Source organism: Phyllobates terribilis, unplaced genomic scaffold (assembly GCF_046119375.1).
Source record: "Phyllobates terribilis strain yellow unplaced genomic scaffold, ASM4611937v1 Scaffold_5__5_contigs__length_657084704, whole genome shotgun sequence".
NCBI lineage: Eukaryota > Metazoa > Chordata > Amphibia > Anura > Dendrobatidae > Phyllobates > Phyllobates terribilis.
The window spans coordinates 614833389-614860131 of NW_027362765.1; the positions used below are offsets into that span (position 1 = coordinate 614833389).

Genomic DNA, 26743 nt, shown 5'->3' on the forward strand with positions numbered 1-26743 from the left:
GGACAGCCCTCCGGCCGCCAGGATTGGCACCGTACCAGGAGAAATCTCCCCAGGTGTTTTCTTGTTCTCCCGGACCATAGGTATCCTACAGGTCAGGGAGAACCATGAAATCACACTGGGGGAGGTAGAGAGGCGCCACCCCTTTTATTTTGGTAGGTTTCCTGTTCCTGGGCGCGGATACTCTCTCTGTACGGTGCTGTCATGGTGAAGGGGAAAATACAATTACAGGTGCTTGTTAACCATTATAACCAGGTCACACTTTACAATTCTGACCACTGTCACTTTATGAGGTAATAACTCTTGAATGCTTCAACAGATCCCACTGATTCTGAGAATGCTTTTTTCGAGACATATTGTACTTCATGATAGCGGTAAAATTTGTTCGATATGACTTGCGTTTATTTGTGAAAAAAATGGAAATTTGGCAAAAATTTGGAAAACTGCAATTTTTAAGCTTTTAATTTTTATGCCCTTAAATTAGAGAGATACAGTAAGTAACACAATAGCTCATAAATAACATTTCCCACATGTTTACTTTACATCAGAACGATTTTGGAAAAAATTTTTGTTAAGAAGTTAGAAGGGTTAAAAGTTGACCAGAGATTTCTGTTTTTTCCAACAAAATTTACAAAGACATTTTTTTTAGGGACCACATCACATTTGAAGGGACTTTGAGGGGTCTATATGACAGAAAATACCCAAAAGTGACACCATTTTAAAAACTGCACCCCTCAAGGTGCTCAAAACTACATATAAGAAGTTTATTAACCCTTCAGGTCCTTCACAGGAAAAAAAATCATCATGGAAGGAAAAAAATGAACATTTAACGTTTCACAATTTTTTTTTATTATTTTCACAAGGGTAACAGGAGAAAATGGACCCTAAATATTGCAATTTCTCCTGAGTACGCAGATACCCCATATGTGGGGGAAAACTATTGTTTGGGCGCACGGCAGGACTCGGAAGGGAAGGAGCACCATGTGACTTTATGAACGCGAAATTGGCTGGAATCGAGAGCAGACGCCATGTCGTGTTTAGAGAGCCCCTGATGTGCCTAAACAGTGGAAACTCCCCCACAAGTGACCCAATTTTGGAAACTAGACCCCCCCAAAGAATTTATCTAAATGTGTGGTGAGCAACTTGAAACCCCAAGTGCTACATAGAAAAGTATAATGTTGAGTTGTAAAAATAAAAAATTGAAATTTTTTTCCATAAAAATTGATCTTTTAGCCCCAAATTGTTTTATTTTCACAAGGGAAGCAGGAGAAATTGGACCTCAAAATATGTTGTGCAGATTCTCCCGAGTACGCAGATACCCCACATGTGTGGAGGAAAACCACTGTTTGGGCGCACGGCCGGGCTTAGAAGGGAAGGAGTGATGTTTTGGAATGCAGACTTTGATGGAATGGTCTGCGGGCGCCATGTTGCGTTTGGAGAGCTCCTGATGTGCCTAAACAGTGGAAATGCCCCACAAGTGACCCCATTTTGAAACTTATCTACTGTTTCCTGGTATGTGAATGTTATAATGTAGTGGCATAAGTAAGTTGTGTAGAGTGTATCAGGTTGATATACGCGAGTAGTGTAGTGTTCGTCAGGTTGGCATACGCAAGCTGTGTAGTGTTTGTCAGGTTGGCATACGTGAGTTGTGCAAGTCAGAAATTAATTTAGTAGTCCATTGATGTGTAGTACAGTCTGGAGCATTCTTTAATACACAGGCCAGTTTTGTCGGGGCAGGTTTCTCATTGATAAGTGGTGTTCTTACATATCTCCCTTCAGTAACACACTTAGCACCTCTTTTGCAACTTTCCATTTTTTGTGCTTTGAGGTACCTCCCCGGGGAAATGTTTACCTGGTACAATACAAGCACCTTCAGTTCCGGAAGTACTGGGGCCCGCTCCTTCCTAATCTCCAAAGATTAGGGCCTTGATCACCTCATGGAACTAAAGATATGACATACCTGTCTGGTCTCCACATCGTGATAGCACGAAAGCGTTGTGCATTGCCATCTTTGTACGATGTACACGCCCAGTTTCTTGTACTACACCTTGGCTTTTCTCATGCCATTGTACGGTTGGAGGACTTGATCCGAGAGATCAATTCCCCCATGTTCTTGTTGTACCCCAGTACACAGTGTGGTTTGTGGAACTGTATAGAGTTACCTCGTACAGTGGTTGATGTGCTGCCATCACCATGTATGGTGGTCAAGAATAGGACATCCCTCATGACCTTGTACTTGACCACCAGAATGCTGTCGCTACATTGGGCTCTGCTCTCACCCTTTCTGAGCAGCTGCCCAATTAGCATCTTAGGGAGGCCTCTCTGATTTTTGCGGACAGTTCCGCAGGCTGCAGTAGCTCACACAGAGAGGGACTTGAAGAGTTTGACGATTGTATAAACGTTATCTACGTAGAGATGATAACCTTGATCCAGCAGTGGGTATACCAAATCCCACATAATTTTCTCATTCACTCCCAGGACAGGGGGGTATTCAGGGGGTTCAATCCGGGAGTCCTTCCCTTCATAAACCCTAAACTTGTGGGTGTACCCTGAGGTACTCTCTCACACAATTTGTACAGCTTAATTCCATACCTGGCCCTCTTACTGGGCAGGTATTGCTGGAATTTGAGCCTCCCCTTGAAATGGATTAGGGACTTATCCGTGCAGATTTCCCCTTGGGGCAAGTACACATCAGCAAACTTGTTGCTGAAGTGATCAATGACCGGCCGAACTCTGAAAAGATGGTCAAAGTTGGGGTCATCTCGGGGAGGATACTGTGCATTATCATTGTAATGCAAAAACTTTTGGATTGCCTCAAAACGTTTACAGGTTGTGGCCATTCGGAACACTGGATTGTTCTATAAAACATCAACACTCCAATGTTGCCGAAGTTCTGGCTTCTTCACTATCCCGGTGTGAAGGACCAGGCCCCAAAACGTCATAATGTCTACTGCGTGTACAGGAGTACAGTTAAAAAATGATGAAGGTCGGTTTTATGCCAAAAATGGCTGGGTGTACAAATTTGTTTAGGCCACCATGAGGTTTACAAAATACTCGGAGAAAAAGACTTTGAAAAAGTCCATTCCTGTAAGGCGGTGGTGTCAAATTTGATTCCTGATTGCAGCCACAAACTCAGGAATCAGTGGCGGGGTGAGTAACGATGGGCGCTAGTTCAGTTTCTGTCCTGGGCGTCTGCGTGGCGGTTCAGCATCACTCGATGAAGAGGAGGATGAAAAATAAAAGAAGGTGGAATCCTCTCTCTCACCATCAGTGTCAGAGGCAAGGAAGGTGTATGCCTCCTCTGCTGAATACAGTGTTTGGAAAGAGAGGGACTTTTTTTTACGCATGTGGTAATTGTGTGAATACCAAATTTTATTCAAGTGCGAGTGTGTGTGTTTGTGGTGTGTGTATGTGTATGTGTGAGTGCTTGGTGTAAACTTTTTTGTATTTAGAAAAGAAAGAAAAAACAAAATACACCAAAAACCGCAGGTAGATCACTGATGTGCGTCAGTAATCAGCGCTCTATGGCTGTAGGACGCACGGATGATTATTTTTTTTCCGCACTGTGGGGTATGGGCATGCTCAGGAGAAATTGCATAACAAATTCTGGGGTCCATTTTTTCCTGTTACCCTTGCGAAAATAAAAAAAAAATTTGGGTATAAAGTAAAATTTTTGTGAAAAAATTGTTAAATGTTCATTGTTTTCTTCTACATTCCAAAAATTCCTGTGAAGCACCTGAAGGGTTAATAAACTTCTTGAATGTAGTTTGGAGCACCTTGAGGGGTGCACACTTAGGAGAAATTGCACAACAAACTTTTGTGGCATACCAGTACCCGTTCTACTGCTGCTAAATGAGACAGTTGTAGTGTGGTAGTAGATTTGTTCCATTGTGTGTACTGAGTTAGGGGATATAATGCATTACATTATAAATTGTACTTTCCTGCCATCTACTGGCCGATAAGTGTATATTAAAGTGAAGTGATTTATTCTCCTCACAAAAAGCTGCCATAGCAACGGCTGAGAGGAGCCTCCCAGCTTAGGGCTCTCTGACTGAACCAGTTGTGGGCGGTTCAAGCTGCCTAAGAGAGATAGGAGAGACATTATTCTCTCAGAGAAGAGTTTTCAATGCCAGTCCACGCTGAGGGGACATTTTTCCTCACATAATCTCTTTCACAAAAAGAGTGAAGCCTCTTCCAGTTAGGAGAGAAAACGTTGTACATGTGATCTCCTGCACGCTGGTCATCCTGTCTTGCTTGTAGCCAGCACCAGATCCACGTGGCTGCCACGCCACCGACTTTGTGTAAACCTACCCCCTGCGAAAGAGAATGGTGGGCTAAAATCTTTGGCTTTCTGTGGAAACACACTAATCTGTGAAGGTCCCTCCATTAATGTACTATTTCTTGGGACTGCGCATAGCATTTCCTGTACTAGCAAGTGAAGAGAGCTCTGTAAATCACCTGAGCATTAGAAATGCTCACTAGACCCCTAGATGAATTTCTCTAGAGGTGCAGTTTTCACTTGTGGGGGTTTCTGCTGTTTTGGCATGTCACGGGCTCTTCAAATGTGACATGACGTCTGCAATATATTCCAGCCAAAATAGCACTCCAAAATTCAAATAACGCTCCTTCCCTTCAAACCCCTGCCATGCACCCAAACAGTAGTTTTCCCCCATATAAGCCAATAAAAAATTGCACAATCTATTTTTTGCTGGTTATCCTTGTGAAAATGACAAATTTGGGGCTAAAGCAACAATTTTGCATGAAAAATGTACCGTATTTTACGGACTGTAAGACGAACCCCAAATTTTAGGGAGCGAAATCGGAAAAAACATTTTTTTTTAATAAAATGGTGGTGAATCTTATAGTCTGCTTTTATGGTAGGTTACTGGAGGAGAGGCAGCGCAGTGGGGTCCCAGGAGGCAGGGGCGCTGCTGCAGAAAGCTGGCGGGTCGATGCTGCAGACCCGCGCTGTGAGAAGGGGGTACGAGGCGGTGCGTGGCTGCGGAGGGACCCGGGCTTTTACAAAATGTCAGTAGTCCCCGCACTTCCCATCCTTTTCACTACGATTGACTGCGCAAATTGAGATCTTGGGAGCTGAGATCTCGGGAGACAAGTTCACAAACCGCAAATACACCACCTTCAGAGGTCATTTTCCCGAAGTACACCGCAGTGAAAAGGATGGGAAGTGCGGGGACTCCCGACATTTTGTAAAAGTCTGTAGTCCTTGTAAAAGCATCAAACCACTCCTGCCTCTGCAGCCAGCTTCCTGCAGCAGAAACCTTGCCTCCTGGGACCCCGCTTCACCGCAGCCACCCCATCCCGGTAAGCTACATTCAGATTATAAGACGCACCTACATTTTCCTCAAAATTTTTGGGGAAAAAGCGAGTTTTATAATCCGAAAAATAGGTATTTTTTTAATTTTCATGGCTCAAAGCTATAAAATTCTGTTAAGCACGTGTGGGGGTGTTTCCACTGGTTAGGCACATCAAGAGCACTGCCAAAGCAACATTGCTACTGCTATCTACTCCAGCCAATTTTGTGGTCCAAAAGTCAAATGGCGCGCCTTCCCTTCCGAGCCCTGCCGTGCACCCAAACAGTAGTTTTCCACCACACATGGGGTATTGGTGTACTCAGGAGTAATTGCACAACAAATTGTATGGTCCATTTTCTCCTGTTACCCTTGTGAAAATGCTACTTTTCAGGTTAAAACCCCTTTTGTGGGAAACTTTTAAATGTTAATTTTTTTCCTTCTACATTGCTTTAATACCTGAGAAGCACCTGAAGGGTTAATACATTTCTTGAATGTGGTTATGAGCACTTTGAAAAGTGCACTTTTTAAAATGGTGTCACTTTTGGGTATTTTCTGTCACATATGGCCCTCAAAATCATTTCAAATGTGATGTGGTCCCTAAAAATAAAAATTGGGTTTGTAAATTTTGTTGGAAAAAAATGAAGAATTCCTGATATACTCTTAACCTAACAAAAAAAAAATATATGTTTCAAAAATTATGTTGATCTAAACTAGACATGTAGGAAATGTTATTTTATAACTATTTTGTGTGATATAACTACCGTATTTTTCAGACTATAAGACGCACTTTTTTCCTCCAAAATTTTGGAGGAAAGTGGGGGATGCGTCTTATAGTCCGAATATATATGGGTGGCTGGTGGGGTGTGTGGGGGAGTGGCAATGGCGGAGGAGAGGGGCAAAGGAGGCAGGAGCCACCTGCTGTTGCCTACACTGTGCCTGCTACTAAAGAAAATTAATATTCACTGCTTCCCACGCCCATGGGGAGCCAGTACAACCCACTCCCATGGGGGTGGGGAGTAGTAAATATTCATGCACTTTAATAGCGGGCACATATGACCGCCGGCCGCTGCAGGAGACGTGCTGCGGGTACAGTGTTGCGCTGTTAGGGAGAATGAATGGTCACTGCTCCCCATACCCATAGTCCCGGCGTGGGGAGCAGTGACTACTGCGGCACAGCTTCTCACAGTGTGAGGGTGCATGGTGGTGACGTCATGCACAGCTCACAATGTGAGATCAGTCCTGACAGCAGAGCAGGACGCCGCGCTGGAGCACAGAGAAGAAAGGGGAGTAGAAGTGTTTATTTTTTGTGTGCAGCATGGGATGGTGGGTGCCAAGCACACCAGGGTGACGGGTGTCAAGCATACCAGGAAGAGCGATGAGGGGTGCCATGCATACCAGGAAGAGGGATGAGGTGGGCCATGCATACAAGGATGAAGGGTGCCATGCATACAAGGATGGAGATCAGGAGGTGCCATGCATACCAGGATGGAGATCAGGGGGTGCCATGCCTACCAGGATGGAGATCAGGGGGTGCCATGCCTGCCAGGATGGGCATCAGGGGGTGCCATGCCTGCCAGGATGGGCATCAGGGGGTGCCATGCCTGCCAGGATGGGCATCAGGGGGTGCCATGCCTGCCAGGATGGGCATCAGGGGGTGCCATGCCTGCCAGGATGGGCATCAGGGGGTGCCATGCCTGCCAGGATGGGCATCAGGGGGTGCCATGCCTGCCAGGATGGGCATCAGGGGGTGCCATGCCTGCCAGGATGGGCATCAGGGGGTGCCATGCCTGCCAGGATGGGCATCAGGGGGTGCCATGCCTGCCAGGATGGGCATCAGGGGGTGCCATGCCTGCCAGGATGGGCATCAGGGGGTGCCATGCCTGCCAGGATGGGCATCAGGGGGTGCCATGCCTGCCAGGATGGGCATCAGGGGGTGCCATGCCTGCCAGGATGGGCATCAGGGGGTGCCATGCCTGCCAGGATGGGCATCAGGGGGTGCCATGCCTGCCAGGATGGGCATCAGGGGGTGCCATGCCTGCCAGGATGGGCATCAGGGGGTGCCATGCCTGCCAGGATGGGCATCAGGGGGTGCCATGCCTGCCAGGATGGGCATCAGGGGGTGCCATGCCTGCCAGGATGGGCATCAGGGGGTGCCATGCCTGCCAGGATGGGCATCAGGGGGTGCCATGCCTGCCAGGATGGGCATCAGGGGGTGCCATGCCTGCCAGGATGGGCATCAGGGGGTGCCATGCCTGCCAGGATGGGCATCAGGGGGTGCCATGCCTGCCAGGATGGGCATCAGGGGGTGCCATGCCTGCCAGGATGGGCATCAGGGGGTGCCATGCCTGCCAGGATGGGCATCAGGGGGTGCCATGCCTGCCAGGATGGGCATCAGGGGGTGCCATGCCTGCCAGGATGGGCATCAGGGGGTGCCATGCCTGCCAGGATGGGCATCAGGGGGTGCCATGCCTGCCAGGATGGGCATCAGGGGGTGCCATGCCTGCCAGGATGGGCATCAGGGGGTGCCATGCCTGCCAGGATGGGCATCAGGGGGTGCCATGCCTGCCAGGATGGGCATCAGGGGGTGCCATGCCTGCCAGGATGGGCATCAGGGGGTGCCATGCCTGCCAGGATGGGCATCAGGGGGTGCCATGCCTGCCAGGATGGGCATCAGGGGGTGCCATGCCTGCCAGGATGGGCATCAGGGGGTGCCATGCCTGCCAGGATGGGCATCAGGGGGTGCCATGCCTGCCAGGATGGGCATCAGGGGGTGCCATGCCTGCCAGGATGGGCATCAGGGGGTGCCATGCCTGCCAGGATGGGCATCAGGGGGTGCCATGCCTGCCAGGATGGGCATCAGGGGGTGCCATGCCTGCCAGGATGGGCATCAGGGGGTGCCATGCCTGCCAGGATGGGCATCAGGGGATGCCATGCCTGCCAGGATGGGCATCAGGGGGTGCCATGCCTGCCAGGATGGGCATCAGGGGGTGCCATGCCTGCCAGGATGGGCATCAGGGGGTGCCATGCCTGCCAGGATGGGCATCAGGGGGTGCCATGCCTACCAGGATGGGGATCAGGGGGTGCCATGCCTGCCAGGATGGGGATCAGGGGGTGCCATGCATGCCAGGATGGGGATCAGGGGGTGCCATGCATGCCAGGATAGGGGACTGGGGTGCCAAGCATACCAGGAAGAGAGATGAAGAGTGCTATGTATACCAGGATGAGGGGTGCCATACATACCAGGAAGAGGGATTAGGTGGACCATGCATACCAGGATGAGGGGTGCCAAGCATACCAGGAAGAGGTATGAGGGGGGAAATACATACCAGGAAGAGGTATGAGGGGGGAAATACATACCAGGAAGAGGTATGAGGGGGGAAATACATACCAGGAAGAGGGATGAAGGGTGCCATGCATACCAGGATGAGGGGGGCCATGCATACCAGGATGAGGGGGGCCATGCATACCAGGATGAGGGGGGCCATGCATACCAGGATGAGGGGGGCCATGCATACCAGGATGAGGGGGGCAATGCATACCAGGATGAGGGGGGTCAGGCATACCAGGATGAGGGGGGTCAGGCATACCAGGATGAGGGGGGGGGCCATGCATACCAAGATGAAGGGGGCCGTGCATACCAGGATGAGGGGGGCCGTGCATACCAGGATGAGGGGGGCCATGCATACTAAGAAGAGGTATGAGGGGGGAAATACATACCAGGAAGAGGGATGAAGGGTGCCATGCATAACAGGATGTAGGGGGTCATGCATACCAGGATGGAGGGGGCCATGCATACCAGGATGAAGGGGGCCATGCATACCAGGATGAAGGGGGCCATACATACCAGGATGAAGGGGGCCATGCATACCAGGATGAAGGGGGCCATGCATACCAGGATGAGGGGGGCCATGCATACCAGGATGAGGGGGGCCATGCATACCAGGATGGGGATCAGGGGGTGCCATGTGTTATGTTCTGCTACCAGAGCTAAGGAAAGAGAGGAGATCTGTCCCTACGATAGAACTCAGCTTAATCCCTACGATGTAACAGGGGACCTGATCCTGCGATCAGACCTGCTAAAGTCCTAAGCTAGTCTGTACGGAGACCTATAGATGTGGGGAAGGAATCCCTACAAGTACTAAGGACTGGGAGGAAAATGGGACACCTCCTAACAGAAATAGTAGCAGACAGACGAACAAACAAAATATATAGAACAAAGAGATCCGTAGACCAAGCAAACTAACAGAGTAAGATACAGAGCACAGGCTAGCTAGAAAGTAGTTAAACAATGAAGTCCAGCAAAGCCAGAAGGGCGGAGCAGGATTAAATAGGCCAACAAGGTCATGTGACCAGCAAAGGAAAAAAAAACCTAAGAGCAAGGTTCTAACAGTACCCCCCCTTCTAAGAGGATCCTCCGGATCCCCTAGGACCAGGCTTATCAGGAAATCTCCTGTGAAACGCTCTGATAAGTCTGGACGCGGAAACATCATCTGACCTCACCCAAGAGTTATCCTCGGGTCCGAAACCTTTCCAGGCCACAAGATACTGCAAAATACCTCTATACAGTCTAGAGTTAAGGATGAGAGAAATTTCATATTCCCCGTCCTCCACCACCGGAGGAACAGAGGCAGAGGCGTCACAATCCGAAACAACAGCTTTTTTCAACAGAGAGACATGAAATACCGGATTAATTCTCCAGGAGGTAGGAACCTCCAACCTAACAGCAGATTGGTTGACAACCTGAAGCACCTTAAAGGGCCCTACAAACTTGGGACCTAATTTCTTAGAAGGAATCCTCAACCGCAGATTCCTAGAGGACAACCAAACCATGTCACCAACAGCGAACAAAACCTCCTGTCGTTTCCTATCAAAGTAGTCCTTAGATTTTCTGTTGGCCTCCTGAAGATTACCACGCACATCCGTCCAAACTCTCTCCAAATCACCGGAAAAATTCTCCTCCTCAGGCACGGCAGATCCCACCTTGGAGAACGACGGATGTCTCCCAGAACAACAAAAAAAAGGCGAACAACCAGCAGAAGAAGATGTATGATTGTTCAGAGCAAATTCAGCAAGTGGCAGAAACTCAGACCACCCCTCTTGATTGTCTGTCACAAAACAACGCAAGAACTGCTCAACATCCTCGTTTTTCCTTTCTGTCTGGCCATTAGATTCAGGATGATATCCGGACGAGAACGATAAATGAACTCCCAACCTGTCACAAAAGGCACGCCAAAAACGAGCCACGAACTGAGGACCCCTATCAGAAACAATGTCAGTAGGAACGCCATGAAGTCTGACAATTTCCTTGACAAAGGCCTTAGCGAGAATTTTAGCGCAGGGCAGTTTGATGAAGGGAACCAAGTGACACATCTTGCTAAAACGGTCCACGACCACCCAGATGACAGTAAAACCCTCAGAGGGGGGAAGGTCAGTTATAAAGTCCATAGCCAAATGTGTCCAAGGAGCACTGGGAACCTCCAAAGGACAAAGCAACCCCGCAGCAGGAGTATGTGAGGACTTAGATCTAGCACATATAGTACATTGACGCACCCACTTAATGACTTCCTTCTGCCATCCAGGCCACCAAAAACTGCGACCCACCAGTCTCTTGGTCTCAGAGATTCCGGGATGACCTGCCAACCGAGATTCGTGACACTCAACAAACAAATCTCTCCTAAAGGTCCCAGGCACAAACAACCTCCCATGAGGAGTGTTAGATGGGGCATTCTCCTGTGCTTTAAGAATCTCATCTTCCAAAACGGAGTCCAAAGCAGCTATCACAACACCTTCTTGTAAAATGTTCTCCTCTTTCTCAGCACCGACTATGGGAGAAAAACTGCGAGACAAGGCATCCGCCTTAACATTCTTAGTACCAGGGATGTAAGTAACGGAGAAATTAAACCGCGAGAAAAACAGTGCCCACCTAGCCTGACGGGCATTCAGGCGCTTGGCAGCATCAAGATATATCAGATTTTTATGATCCGTAAGAACCTGAACGGGAAATTCCGCACCTTCCAAGAAGTGGCGCCAGTGTTCAAATGTGAGTTTAATAGCCAATAATTCCCGATTACCAATATCGTAATTCAGTTCAGTCTCCGAAAATTTTTTTGAAAAAAAGGCACAGGGATGTAATCCATCCCCGTTATCCTGAGACAATACTGCGCCAACCCCCACAGAGGAAGCATCAACCTCAACCAAAAACGGCTTAGTCACATCAGGCTGCATAAGGATGGGAGCAGAGGTGAACCTCTCCTTGAGATACACAAAAGCTTCAATGGCCTCAGAAGACCACTGAACCGCATCAGCACCTTTCCTGGTGAGATCGGTCAGAGGTTTGACAATACTAGAAAATTTTTTTATGAATTTTCTGTAATAATTGGCGAAACCTAAAAACCTCTGTATCGATTTCAACCAATAGGCCTAGGCCATTCCTGTACAGCTTGAACTTTAACCGGGTCCATCTCAAAACCTTCGCTGGAGATAATGTAACCCAAAAAACTAATTCTCTGTACAGCGAACTCACATTTCTCCAGCTTAGCAAAAAGCGAATTGTCCATTAATAACTGTAATACCTCACGTACGCTCCGCCAATGAGACTCCAGATCCGGCGAATAAATCAAAATGTCATCCAAATACACAACAACATTTTTGCCGATCAAAGGTCTAAGGATGTCATTAATAAGATTCTGAAAAAATGCAGGAGCATTAGTAAGACCAAAAGGCATAACCAGATTCTCAAAATGACCCACAGGAGTGTTAAAAGCAGTCTTCCATTCGTCACCCTCCTTCATGCGCAACAGATTGTATGCCCCCTTAAGGTCAATTTTAGAGAACCACTTGGCCCCCATTAACTGGTTAAACAGATCAGGAATCAATGGCAGTGGGTAAGGATTGTGTACAGTAATTTTGTTAATCTCACGAAAATCCAGACAAGGACGTAAACCGCCGTCCTTTTTTTTTACAAAAAAAAATCCAACCGCCACAGGAGACTTAGAGGGCCTAATGTGACCGGCGGCCAAACTTGTCTGTATGTATTCCTCCAAAGCCTTCCTCTCAGGAATAGTAAGGTTAAATAAACGACTTTTAGGAAGAGTCGCTCCAGGGACAAATTCAATAGAACAATCATAGTCTCTATGGGGAGGCAAAACCTGCGATTCCTTCTCAGAAAAACTCTCCAAAAATCCTGAATAGGAACAGGCAATTCTCCCCTATCCAAAGCTGCAATACGCCCGTTACAACACTTGTCATAACATTTATGGCTCCAGGATTTAATTTCACTGGTAGACCAATCCAGTACAGGATTGTGAAATTTTAACCAGGGCAATCCCAATATTACTGGAGAAGGCAAGTTATTCAAAACTACCAAATCCAATTTCTCGTGGTGAACACCATTAATAGTGAGAGGAAATTCACAGACCTTGAGAGTAATATTCTTCAAAGGGGAACCATCCACCGAAACCACAGCAATGGGGGATGATAAAGGTTCGAGTTTTAAATTGAGTCTTTCCAAGAATCCCCCATCAATAACATTCAGAGTAGACCCACAATCAACAAACACCTGAAATTCCATTAATTTTTCCTGAGCAATCGTGGAAGCAGCTAAAAATACACCCTTGGAATTTAAACAGGCAATACGGGCATGACTGACCATTTTTTTTTCTTTCTTGATACGAAGCTCACAGTCTTTAATTAAATGACCAGATTTTCCGCAATAGAAACACAAGCCTTCAGAAAATCTACGGTCTTTTTCTTGAGAGCGAGGTGCCATCGCTCCAATCTCCATCGGTTCACCACTGTTAGTACACACATTCTCATAACCAGAAACTGACATAGCAGAGGATTTGCTCTCATTAACCCTTGCACGCAGTCTCTTATCCACCCGTATAGCTAATTGCATAGCCTGTTGCAAATCTTCAGGTGTAGGATAAGCAATTAGCAGGTCTTTAACCCTTTCACTGAGCCCAGCAAGAAATAGACTTTTCAGAGCAGAATCGTTCCACCCTGTTTGAGTAGACCATCGACGGAAATGAGTACAATATTTTTCCACATTACCTGATCCCTGTCTCAAACGTCTTAACTCAGTCTCAGCTGATGAGACACGATCAGGATCATCATATAATAGTCCCAAAGCAGAAAAAAAACTATCCACTGAACTGAAGCATGTATCACTAGGTTGCAAAGAAAAGGCCCACTCCTGAGGCTCTTTGCGCAAAAGTGACATTATAAACCCTATGCGCTGGGAATCATCCCCAGAGGACTTGGGTCTCAAACGAAAATACAATAAGCAAGCATTTTTAAATGAAAAAAATTCTCGGTGTTCACCAAAAAATAAATCCGGCAAACGTACCTTAGGCTCCAAGAAATGTGCTCCAGGACAGTTACTCACGTGTTGACGGAGCTCAGTCACCTCCAAAGAGAGTCCCTGCAGGTGTTTAGCCAAATCCAGAACCGACACCATGATGGAACAGAAAAAATCTTTCCTTAGAGCATTTGCTGGGCTGGACTTACTGTTATGTTCTGCTACCAGAGCTAAGGAAAGAGAGGAGATCTGTCCCTACGATAGAACTCAGCTTAATCCCTACGATGTAACAGGGGACCTGATCCTGCGATCAGACCTGCTAAAGTCCTAAGCTAGTCTGTACGGAGACCTATAGATGTGGGGAAGGAATCCCTACAAGTACTAAGGACTGGGAGGAATATGGGACACCTCCTAACAGAAATAGTAGCAGACAGACGAACAAACAAAATATATAGAACAAAGAGGTCCGTAGACCAAGCAAACTAACAGAGTAAGATACAGAGCACAGGCTAGCTAGAAAGTAGTTAAACAATGAAGTCCAGCAAAGCCAGAAGGGTGGAGCAGGATTAAATAGGCCAACAAGGTCATGTGACCAGCAAAGGAAAAAAAAACTAAGAGCAAGGTTCTAACACCATGCATACCAGGAGGGGGATCAGGGGGTGCCATGCATACCAGGATGGGAGATTGGAGTGTCATGCATACCAGGATGGTGATGACGGGTGCCATGCATATCAGGATGGGGGCCACGTATAACAGGAAGGAGGGGCCATATATACCAGGATGGGGGATATTAGCAAGCAGCAGACCCTCTCCCCCATAACAGTGCATCATGACCATATTTTTTGGTTACATTTTTTTTTTTTTTTTCCTCCTCTAAACATAGGAGCGTCTTATGGTCCAATGAGTCTTATAGTCCAAAAATACAGTAACTGGTTTAAGGGCATAAAAATTCAAAGTTTAAAAAATGCAAAATTTTAAAAATGAAAAATTTTCAATATTTTGATAAATAAACGCAAATCATATGGACCAAAATTTACCACTAACATGAAGCACAATGTGTCACAAAAAACAATCTCAGAATCACTGGGATCTGTTGAAGGGTTACAGAGTTATTACCACATAAAATGACACTAGTCAGATTTAAAAAAAATTGTCCTGGTAAGGAAGGCGAAAAACAGGCTTGGGGTGAAGAGGTTAATTGTCACTCTGCAGTGTGAATAAACAAGGCTACTACCGCAAGAAAATACTATCTCAATCTAGCAAAAATGCTCCTTATATACAAAACATTAATGTTACAGTTGGCAGTAAGATTACTATAAAAATAACAACTGGAAAAGTTTTGGTGGCAGCAAAGATTATACTGCGTAAAAGACCCTACCTGAACAGGGGAAGCGTTTGAGTAACCCCCCATAGTGATGGGAACAGAGAACTGCTCCATGAACACAGGCAGGGTACCAAGTTTTCCAGGGAAGACAAAGTCAAAGAGAGACCATAGCTCCCGCAAGTTATTTTGCATTGGAGAACCAGACAGAATTAAGCGATGTGGTGTACGGAACTGAAATGAAAAAAAGAACAGTATGCAAATCATTAGTAAACAGTCAGACGTTGGTCTCATTTATAAAGACCCCATAGAAATTACGGCTCCCCAATTCTCCAATAAATAGGAATGCTCTGGCAAGTGCTTATTTGTTCTCTATGAGAGATTTGCTGGCAGAGCACTAGGTCAGCAGCCTATGTCAGGGAGAGCAGAAGGATCTGCCACTGGAATTCCAACATGCTGATCCATCTCTCCCTTAGAGTTGATCACCCAGGGAGACTAGGGAGGTCCTCATACACATTAGACGGTCAGCCAATCACGCCAATATCGACAGGTTCGGCAAACTGTAGTCTAATGTGTATGGGGACCTCAACACTCATTTAACATACACTACTCACAAAAAGTTAGGGATACTTGGCTTTCTTGTCAGGTGGCCTTGAGCAGCAACTGCAGCTTGACAACGACGTCTCATGCTGTTAACTAGTCAAGTTATTGTGTGCTGAGCCAATGCATCCCACTGTTCTTGAAGGGCGGCCCTCAGGTTATTGAGGTTTTGGGATACAGCGTTAGAAGCCTCTACTCAGAGACTCAGCTGTTCCCATAGGTTTTCTATGGGATTCAGGTCTGGAGAAAGTGCAGGCCACATCATCTGAGGTACCCCAGTCTTCAGCAACTGTTCCCTAATGATGTGACCTTGATGAGCTGGAGCAATGTCGTCCATGAAAATGAAATTAGGCCTGTGGTGTTCATGCAGAGGCACAATGACTGGATTAATTATGTTATTCGAGTAGTAGGGGCTTGTCACAAAATGTAGTGAAGTTTTATATTGACTAGACACATGCCCACATTGTAACACCACCACCAAAGGCTCGTCTGGTGACAACAGTGATTGATGCACAGCTCTCTCTTTGACATCTCAAACATCATTGGCGGCCATCATTTCAGCTCTGTGTGAACTGACTTTCATCAGTGAATAGCACTAAAGCCCACTGGTCCCTCATCCAGCGTAGATGCTCCCTGGCCCTGGTGGTGTGGTCAGATACCCTTTCAAGTCGTCTAGCACGCAGACTACGCTGATGTAAATGGTTTTGAATGGTCTCACCTCCCTTAAATGTGCCTGGAGTTGTTTGGAATTCATCATCCGGTTCCAAAGGGAACTGCTCACAATGATGCGGTCATCAGTGTGGGATGTGGCCAAAGGATGTCCACTTCTCTGCCTTTCTGTGTCTCTTCCAGTGTCTTTGTAGCTCTGTTGCAACTTGCTGATGGCACTCGGTGACTCTAAGCTCAGTGGCCACTTCCGTCTGAGAACATCCTGCTTGAAGCCTCACATTGACGAGGTACTGTTGATCAATTGTTAGGTGTAGTGTAGGTCTCATGATGTCAAAATGTGAACAGCATGAAGAGGAGGAGTGTTTAAATAGCAATTCTAATTGAACCCCGAAATTTATTGGGTGATTCATTGATCAAACACCTGTTGTGAATTCTGCCATTAAGTTCCTTGCTAGAGAACAGCACATTTTGCAAAAAGTACTGAAACATCAAACAGTTGGACATGTGAATTCAAAATTTAAGAGAAGATCACATTAAAGGGGTATTCCCATCTCAATATGTAACAGGTGTAATAATAGTAATAATATTAGCAAATATCTCCAATTAGAAATGTAGTGCATTTTTTTCTGATTGGCTATGTCTCTTTCCTCATATGCAGGGTATTGCAGGACCTTAGGTATCCATGGTTACGACCACTATTAACTAGCTAACTATCACTAGATCGGTGGTCGTAACCATGGATACCCAAAGTCCTAAAATGCCGACACATGAGGAAAGATACATAGTGAATCAGAAAAACTATGCTACATTTCAAATTGGAGGTAATTTCTAATATTATTATTATTACATCTACTACATATTGGGATATGATCTTGGAGATGGGAATACCCCTTTAAGTTCACCTGAAAAGGGTTTGAGTGCATTGTAGAATCATCCTGAAATTTGACCCGAAAGCCAAATATCCCTAACTTTTTTGTGAGTAGTGTAAATATTAGGGTTTAGTGAAGAGAAATTATTAGATCTGATGAGTCTGGTGTAGCTACGCCGCTGAGATTATATTTTAGAATGGCTGTAGAAAATTCATAATAAAACAAGATTTTATGAGGTCAACTATAGAATATAAAAAAAGCTTTCAAGTCCAAACATACTCAATTTCATGCCAGCCTGACTGACAGCTGCAGCCTGTGCTGAGCAACCTGAGATCTCAGCATGAGCGATGGTAAGGAGCTGTCAGTCTAGCTGAGTATTCAGAAAGGATTATACAGCCCATCTGACATAGCTTTTTAAAAACAAACACCACATCCTATAAGTCATCCATCCGCTGATGACTTGATGATTGATGGTAGCTGCCCAGTTAGACCCGCAAAGATTGGCAGAACATGGAAACTCTTATCCCCATTACAAAATGAAGCAGCAGGTCGAACACCTGACTGCAGCTCCATTCAATCTTCATGGAGCTGTCAGAAAACGTTGAGCATAGCGCTCGAGAACCCCATAGGGAATGGCTGGTGCAGTGGTCAAGCATGTGCACTGCCGCTCCATTCTAATGGAGATGAAAGTGCTGTGTTCTGCCGATCGGTGATTGCTCCAGCACTTGGACCCCCCAATGATCAATAAGTTATCACCTATACTGTGGACAGGCAATAAAAGGTTTTCTAGTGAAAACAAGTTAACTCTATATCCAGGCAAAAATGTCAAAATCTCCTGAAAAATATCAATACTAGGAGGTGAAGATCAGTTTATGAAGAAATTTATCAGCACAGATCTTTTGCCCTATTTAGATTACAAATTCTAAAATAAAAAAGATATCTAAGATACTCAATGTTATGAAATAACGAGCCATAAGCTCTTGGCAGCGTAGGCTATACCCACTTGTTTGCACGCCATTGTTACGTGTGCATTAGGATTACGGATCTTGTGCCCCTCATCCAAGATGATATAGTGCCAGTGATACCTCAGCAGGTCCTCCTGCATTAAGCGGACATTAGAGTACGAAGTAATGAGAACACCACGACTGTTGCCTATTTCCCCAATTAATTTCACCTGCAATACAAAGAAAGATGTTCGTAAGCCATAACAAAAACCCTATTGAAATATTATTAAATATTATTGCATCAATAAGAAATAAGACAGTGAAGACAGAAAAGGTACAACCGGCAAAATGACAATTCATTTCAGCTCAACCAATTGGGAAAGAAACCCTACAGAGAGATTTTATAATTTCCCCTATTACAAAGGGACTAAGAGCAGTGCACAGGCTAGATCCTAGCAGAAGGCTGGCCTGACCATAGAAGCTCTGTGACAGATCAGCCAGACATTTGCTGCTGGATAATGCACTAAACCTCACTTCTACGCATGCAGTAAGCAGCGGCCATGTGCAAAAAAAATCCACCTTGATGTTTTCCACTGCATGTGAAAGGTGTTGTAAAAACCCTACTGAAGAGAATAGCAATCACGCGCCAGCAGAGTATCACTGACCATTAACCTCAATTCCTTCTTAATCTAAAGCAGCAGATAGTTTGTCTGACAGTTCATTTTCCCCACTCCCCCTAGACTTCACAGGTGTCATCTGACCACATCTACTCTCCGGGCACAGTCAGAACTTGCCACAATCTGCAGGTTCAGTCGCACTTCGGCTAATATTTATGGACCCTTAAAGGGGTTGCCCCATAATCAAGATGTCTAAAATTCCCTTGTGCAAAACAGAGGCCAGCTCATCCTTTATTGCTGACGAGTTTCTGAGCTCGGATGATCGCCACTGGCTGTCGCAAAATCCAAGAAAAACTATCCAATGTTGCATTAATTCTAATTAATTATGCAAATTGTGCAGATTATCCTGAGAGCGTGTGCGCCAGAACTGGAAGGTGTTTTACCATAGCTCCGCCATGAGTTAGGGTGCTTGTCGCACCATGAACACATAGGTGGATACACAGACAAGCTGTTCACTCCATGTCTATACCACAGTTTTATAGATCCAAACAAACAGTGAAGTTCCTATTTCCATTGAGCTGGATACTTTTTCTTGTATTTATAAAAAAGTCACTTTATAATGAATTAGGGGAATATCATAGATAAAACGTAACTTATTATATCTCTATTAAAATATCATAGCTAAATAACTATGTGGATTATTATTGGGGAACATGGCAGGCCTTCTACCATGCGTTTTTTAAGCGTTTCGGCAGCGTTTTTGGCATCGTGGGCACACAGCCTAAAACACATCTTACTATAAGGCGTCAGACAGCAGAAAACAAGAAAAACATATCTCTTACTATGTGAAACTTCCCTGGAGATGTAAAACATTGGAGGGTCAATCGCACTAATTGTAGTGAACTAAGCTATAAGAAGGAGGTAATAGATCTATTGTTACTGGTATCTGCAGCATGTGTATACTACATATAATAATAATAATTTTTATTTTTATAGCGCCAACATATTCCGCAGCACTTTACAAATTTTAGGGGGGACATATACAGACAATACAGAATAAGCATATCTCATATCGAAAGGAGTGAGGGCCCTGCTCGTGAGCTTACAGTCTATGAGAAAATGGGGGAGACACAAAAGGTAGAATGTACATATATTGTATAATGCAGCCTTGATATACTATATAGGATAAATAATAATACATGGACTGGTCGCCTGCCAGTATGTGTGCAGTCCTGACAGAGGCTATTATGTGCATGGTTGGTATGAACCTGAAATTGAAGAAGATTTTAATATGGGGGAAAACTGTGACGGACAGATAGTGTGTGGAGGCGATATGCCAGTCTAAAGAAATGTGTTTTTAGGGTCCGCTTGAAACTGTGGGTATTGGGAATTAATCGAACTGTCCTGGGTAGTGCATTCCAAAGAATTGGCGCAGCACGCGAGAAATCTTGGAGACGGGAGTGGGAAGTTCGGATTATGGAGGATTTTAGTTTTAAGTCAGTTGCAGAACTGAGGGCACGTGTAGGGTGGTAGACTGAGACAAGGGAGGAGATGTAGGGGGGTACTGAAGGATAGAGCGCTTTGTGGGTAAGTGTGATAAGTTTAAATTGAACTCTATATTGGATGGGTAACCAATGCAATGACTGGCACAGGGAAGAGGCATCGGTGTAGCGGTTGGCGAGGAATATGTTCCTGGCTGCTGCATTCAGGATGGATTGGAGAGGGGAGAGTTTAGTAAGAGGGAGCCCGATAAGTAGAGAGTTGCAGTAGTCCAGACGAGAATGAATAAGAGCGACAGTAAGAGTTTTTGCCGAGTCAAAGGTGAGAAAAGTCCTGATTCTTGAGATGTTTTGAGGTGTAGATGACATGAACGAGCGAGTGCTTTGATGTGAAGAGTGAAGGAAAGATCTGAATCAAAAATAACCCCAAGAAAGCGGCCTTGTTGCTGGGGAGTAATGGTTGAGCCACAAACGGAAATGGCAATATCGGGCACAGGTAGGTTAGTGGAGGGAGGAAAGACGAGGAGTTCAGTTTTTGACAGATTCAGTTTTAGGTAGAGGGAGGACATAGTGTTAGACACAGCAGAAAGACAATCACTGGTCTTTTGTAGAAATGCCGGGGTGATGTCCAGAGCAGAGGTGTATAATTGGTGTCATCAGCATAGAGATGGTACTGAAAACCGAATCTGCTGATTATTTGTCCAATGGGAGCGGTGTATAAGGAGAAAAGAAGGGGGCCTAGGACTGATCCTTGAGGAACCCCGACAGTAAGGGGAGGAGAGAGGAGACGGCGAAAGACACAGAGAAGGAGCGGTCAGAGAGATAGGAGGAGAACCAGGAGAGAACAGTGTCCTTGAGGCCAATAGTGCGGAGCATAGTGAGGAGGAGCTGGTGATCCACAGTGTCGAATGCTGCAGAGAGATCCAGGAGAATCAGCAGGGAGCAGGGACCATTAGATTTAGCTGTTAGTAGATCATTAGAGACTTTAGTGAGGGCAGTTTCAGTAGAATGTAAAGAGCGGAAACCAGATTGTAAAGGGTCAAGAAGAGAGTTGTCTGAGAGATAGCGGATTAGACGGGAATGGACCAGGCGTTCCAGGAGTTTAGAGATAAAGGGAAGATTGGAAACAGGTCTGTAGTTGGCCGTGCAGTTCTGGTCAAGGGATGGTTTTTTAAGTAATGGATGTATGCTGGCATGTTTAAAAGAAGAGGGAAAGATACCAGATGAGAGGGAGAGGTTGAAAATTTTAGTTAGGTGAGTGGTGACAGCTGGAGAAAGGGACTGAAAGAGATGTGAGGGAATAGGGTCACTGGTGCAGGTGGTAGGGCGAGAAGATGCAAGGAGCCTGATCACTTCATCTTCCGTGACTGGTTCGAAGTCAGAAAGTGAGCAAGATACAATGTGGCAGGGGAGAGCATGCATAACGTTTGGGGATTGGGAGAAAATTTCATGTCGGATATGGTCAATTTTTTCTTTGAAATAATTGGCCAGATCGTCAGCGCTGAGGTCGGTGATCGGGGCCTGTGCTGTTTGACTGAGGAGAGAATGAAACGTGTCAAAGAGTCGTTTAGGATCATTGGAAAGTGAGATGATGAGGTTGTTAAAGTAGGTTTGTTTGGAGAGGTGAAGCGCAGAGATATATAAATATATATACCGTATATTCCGGCGTATAAGACGACTTTTGAAGACTGAAAAATCTTCTGTCTAGTCTGGGGTCGTCTTATACGCCGGTAATGCTTTTGAACTTTCAGAAATTGACATGCGGGGATACTCTGGGGGTGTTAATAAGCTGCCGTGGCCGTATCCCTGCCATGTCGGAGTTAATATAAGGTGGAGGGAGTTAAAATACGGCGGCGGTAGGTCCAGACAGTCAGCGCTTCTGTGCTGAAACTGACACATCGCTGCGTATTCCCAGCTCCGGACACAGCGCAGGGCTTCTGTGCCGACAGCTTTCACTTGTCACAGAAGCGCTGCGCTGTGTCCAGAGCAGGGAAGTTCGCATCGCTTCTGTGACAATATATGAAAAGCCGGCAATTCAGCAGCGGCATAAGCCGGCACCCGACAATTTAGAATAGAAAGAATAGAGCATCACACATAGATTAGATAGATAGAAACATGTCAGTCACATATATATGAAGTACAGTGACAGTGTTGCTTACTGTACTTGTCATTTAGTGTAAAGGATTTATTAAAACAAATAATAGTGTTTTCATGCACCGTCTCTTTAAAAAAGCCGGCCGGCATTTCAGCATCTGTACCCGACAATTTATAACAGAAAGAATAGAGAATCACACATAGATTAGATAGATAGAAACATGTCAGTCACATATGTATTAAGTACAGTGACAGTGCTGGTTACTGTACTTGTCATCTAGTGTTAAAATAACGGATTTATTTAAAAAAAAAATGGCGTGGGGTTCCCCTTAATTTTAGTCTCTAGCGGAGGTTAAGCAGATGGCTGGGGCAGATGTTTGAAGCCTGGGAAGGGGGTAATACCCACGGAGCTTCAGAGGCTACTAATATCAGCCCCCAGCTGAATACCTAGCCTTTACTAGCTATTAAAATGGGGGATCCCAAAAAAATGACGTGGGGTCCCCCCTAATTTAATAGCTAGCAAAGGCTAGGCAGACAGCTGGGGGCTGATATTAATAGCCCAGGAAGGGTGCCATGAATATTGGCCCCCTCCCAGGCTAGAAACACCAGCTGTCAGCCGCCCCAGAAATGGCGCATTCATAGGATGCGCCAATTCTGGCACTTAGCCTCGCTCTTCCCACTGCCCTGTAGCGGTGGCAGGGGGTAATAGGGCTGGGGTTGATGTCAGCTTATAATGCCAGCTGACATCAAGCCCAGGTTAGTAATGGAGAGGCGTCTATAAGACACCCCCATTACTAACCCCATAGTAAAAGTTAAAAAAAACACAAACACCCAGAATAAAGTCCTTTAATTGAAATAAACACACAATTTTTTAATGTTCTAAATTAAACCATACTTACCATCACGCCCATTCCAGCTGAAGCCAACGATCTCCTGCAATAAAAGTAAAATAATAAAGCAACCTCATCCTTACCTCTCCATGGTTCCCAGGACAGCTCCAGCTCTGCTACATCGAGATGACAGGCTGGACCGCAGCAGAACGCTGCCATCCAGCCTCTCATCCCGCAGACACTGAGAAGCGCAGGCATGCTTGTGCTCCTCAGTGTCTCGCTGTGACGGCATCCAGATGAGCCGACAATGAACTCAGCTCACCTCCTGGACGTCCGTCACTGACAGCGTGGGAAACTTCTACTGCGCATGCGGGGAGCAGGAGAATTTTCCCACGCTGTCAGTGACGTGCATGAGGTGAGCCGAGTTCATTGGACATGATCTCGGCTCATCTGGATGCCGTCACAGTCAGACACTGAGGAGCACAAGCATGCCTGCGCTTCTCAGTGTCTGCCGCATGGCAAGCTGAACGGCAGCGTTCTGCTGCGGTGCAGCCTGTCATGTGAATGTAGCAGAGCTGGACCGGTCCTGGGAACCATGGAGAGGTAAGGATGAGGTTGGTTTATTATTTTTCTTTTATTGCAGGAGATCGTTGGCTTCAGCTGGAATGGGTGTGATGGTAAGTATGGTTTAATTTAGAACATTAAAAAATTGTGTCTTTATTTCAATTAAAGGACTTCATTCTGGGTGTTTGTGTTTTTTTTAATTACTTTACTAGAAATTTATGGCGGTCATGTCTAATATTGGCGTGACCCCATGAATTTCGGGCTTAGGGCCAGCTGATAATGTCAAGCTGGCCTTAACCCCTTTATTACCCAGTGAGCCACCGCACCAGGGCCCTGGATGAGTTGGGTACAGCGCCAGAAGATGGCGCTTCTATGAACGCGCCATTTTCCGGGGTGGCTGCGGACTGCAATTTGCAGCGGGGGGGGGGGCAGAAAGCTTGGGCCTCCCTGCGCTGCAGATTCCAGCCCCCAGCTGCCTAGTTGTACCTGGCTGGACACAAAAATAGGGCGAAGCCCCACGTCTTTTTTTTTTTAATTATTTCATGAAATAATTAAAAAAAAAAGGGCTTCCCTATATTGTTGTGTCCAGCCAGGTACAAATAGGCAGCTGGTGGTTGGGGGCAGCCCGTTCCTGCCTGCTGTACCTGGCTGGACACAAAAATATGGCGAAGCCCACGTCAACATTTTTGGGAAAAATTAATTACAAAATTAATAATAATTTAGGGACTGCATCTTTATTAACCCCTCAATTGTCATTTAGTGTTAAAATAAAGGATTTTTTAAAAAGAAAATTGGCGTGGGATCCACCATCATTATAGTCTCTAGCGGAGGTTAAGCAGACGGCTGGGGCAGATGTTTGAAGTCTGGGAAGGGGGTAATACCCACGGAGCTTCCCAGGCTACTAATATCAGCCCCCAGCTGAATACCTAGCCTTTACTAGCTATTAGAATGGGGGACCCCCCCAAAAAATGACGTGGGGTCCCCCCTATTTTAATATGTTTATGAGTGACAGTTTTCCTGCTATATACCTGCATGTCATAAGAATTTAAATTAAAAAAGGACCATGTTAAATTCAAATCTGTTTTTTTTAAATTTTTACCGGTGTTTGGTATGCGTTGGAAAAGGGGTAGTCTTATACGGTGAATATATCCTAAACTCTATATTTTAACAGGAAAGTAGGGGGGTCGTCTTATACACCAGGTCGTCTTATACGCCGGAATATACGGTATATATACAGTACAGACCAAAAGTTTGGACACACCTACTCATTTAAAGATTTTTCTGTATTTTCATGACTTTGAAAATTGTACATTCACACTGAAGGCATCAAGACTATGAATTAACACATGTGGAATTATATACTTAACAAAAAAGTGTGAAACAACTGAAAATATGTCTTATATTCTAGGTTCTTCAAAGTAGCCACCTTTTGCTTTGATGACTGCTTTGCACACTCTTGGCATTCTCTTGATGAGCTTCAAGAGGTAGTCACCGGAAATGGTCTTCCAACAATCTTGAAGGAGTTCCCAGAGATGCTTAGCACTTGTTGGCCCTTTTGCCTTCACTCTGCGGTCCAGCTCACCCCAAACCATCTCGATTGGGTTCAGGTCTGGTGACTGTGGAGGCCAGGTCATCTGGCGTAGCACCTCATCACTCTCCCTCTTGGTCAAATAGCCCTTACACAGCCCGGAGGTGTGTTTGGGGTCATTGTCCTGTTGAAAAATAAATGATGGTCCAACTAAACGCAAACCGGATGGAATAGCATGCCGCTGCAAGATGCTGTGGTAGCCATGCTGGTTCAGTATGCCTTCAATTTTGAATAAATCCCCAACAGTGTCACCAGCAAAGCACCCCCACACCATTACACCTCCTCCTCCATGCTTCACGGTGGGAACCAGGCATGTAGAGTCCATCCGTTCACCTTTTCTGCGTCGCACAAAGACAAGGTGGTTGAAACCAAAGATCTCAAATTTGGACTCATCAGACCAAAGCACAAATTTCCACTGGTCTCATGTCCATTCCTTGTGTTCTTAAGTCCAAACAAGTCTCTTCTGCTTGTTGCCTGTCCTTAGCAGTGGTTTCCTAGCAGCTATTTTACCATGAAGGCCTGCTGCACAAAGTCTCCTCTTAACAGTTGTTGTAGAGATGTCTGCTGCTAGAACTCTGTGTGGCATTGACCTGGTCTCTAATCTGAGCTGCTGTTAACCTGCGATTTCTGAGGCTGGTGACTCGGATAAACTTATCCTCAGAAGCAGAGGTGACTCTTGGTCTTCCTTTCCTGGGGTGGTCCTCATGTGAGCCAGTTTCTTTGTAGCGCTTGATGGTTTTTGCAACTGCACTTGGGGACACTTTCAAAGTTTTCCCAATTTTTCGGACTGACTGACCTTCATTTCTTAAAGTAATGATGGCCACTCGTTTTTCTTTACTTAGCTTAGTTTTCTTGCCATAATACAAATTCTAACAGTCTATTCAGTAGGACTATCAGCTGTGTATCCACCAGACTTCTGCACAACACAACTGATGGTCCCAACCCCATTAATAAGGCAAGAAATCCCACTTATTAAACCTGACAGGGCACACCTGTGAAGTGAAAACCATTTCCGGTGACTACCTCTTGAAGCTCATCAAGAGAATGCCAAGAGTGTGCAAAGCAGTCATCAAAGCAAAAGGTGGCTACTTTGAAGAACCTATAATATAAGACATATTTTCAGTTGTTTCACACTTTTTTGTTAAGTATATAATTCCACATGTGTTAATTCATAGTTTTGATGCCTTCAGTGTGAATGTACAATTTTCAAAGTCATGAAAATACAGAAAAATCTTTAAATGAGAAGGTGTGTCCAAACTTTTGGTCTGTACTGTATATATATATGTGTTATACATATAATGCTTTACAGCACACAAATTATGTACACTATCTGCAGAGCGCACAAGACGCAACATTGCTGCATGCACAGTACACGCAAATCCAGCTCTGATGTACACACACCACTCTGCTACATCACATCCACCTCTGCTGCATACAGTGTATACGCTACCACATTTTGAAGTTCCTGATTACATAAACCAGAGGATCCTTCAACTGGTCAGAACTGAGGACATCGGTGTAGCGGAGTGATGTGCGGGTC

At 45.6% G+C, this 26743-nt stretch overlaps 1 protein-coding gene across 1 annotated transcript in view; it reads right to left on the reverse strand.

The window, feature by feature from the left end:
• The window catches only part of ERCC6 (ERCC excision repair 6, chromatin remodeling factor), a 135897-nt gene that overhangs the window by 44614 nt on the left and 64540 nt on the right, over positions 1 to 26743 (reverse strand). Inside the window, exons 9-10 of the mRNA XM_073686094.1 lie at positions 18071 to 18241; positions 14987 to 15163 (exon numbers count right to left, since the gene is read on the reverse strand). Coding sequence (XP_073542195.1) covers positions 14987 to 15163; positions 18071 to 18241 — 348 coding nt within the window. The remainder of the gene's footprint in view (positions 1 to 14986; positions 15164 to 18070; positions 18242 to 26743) is intronic.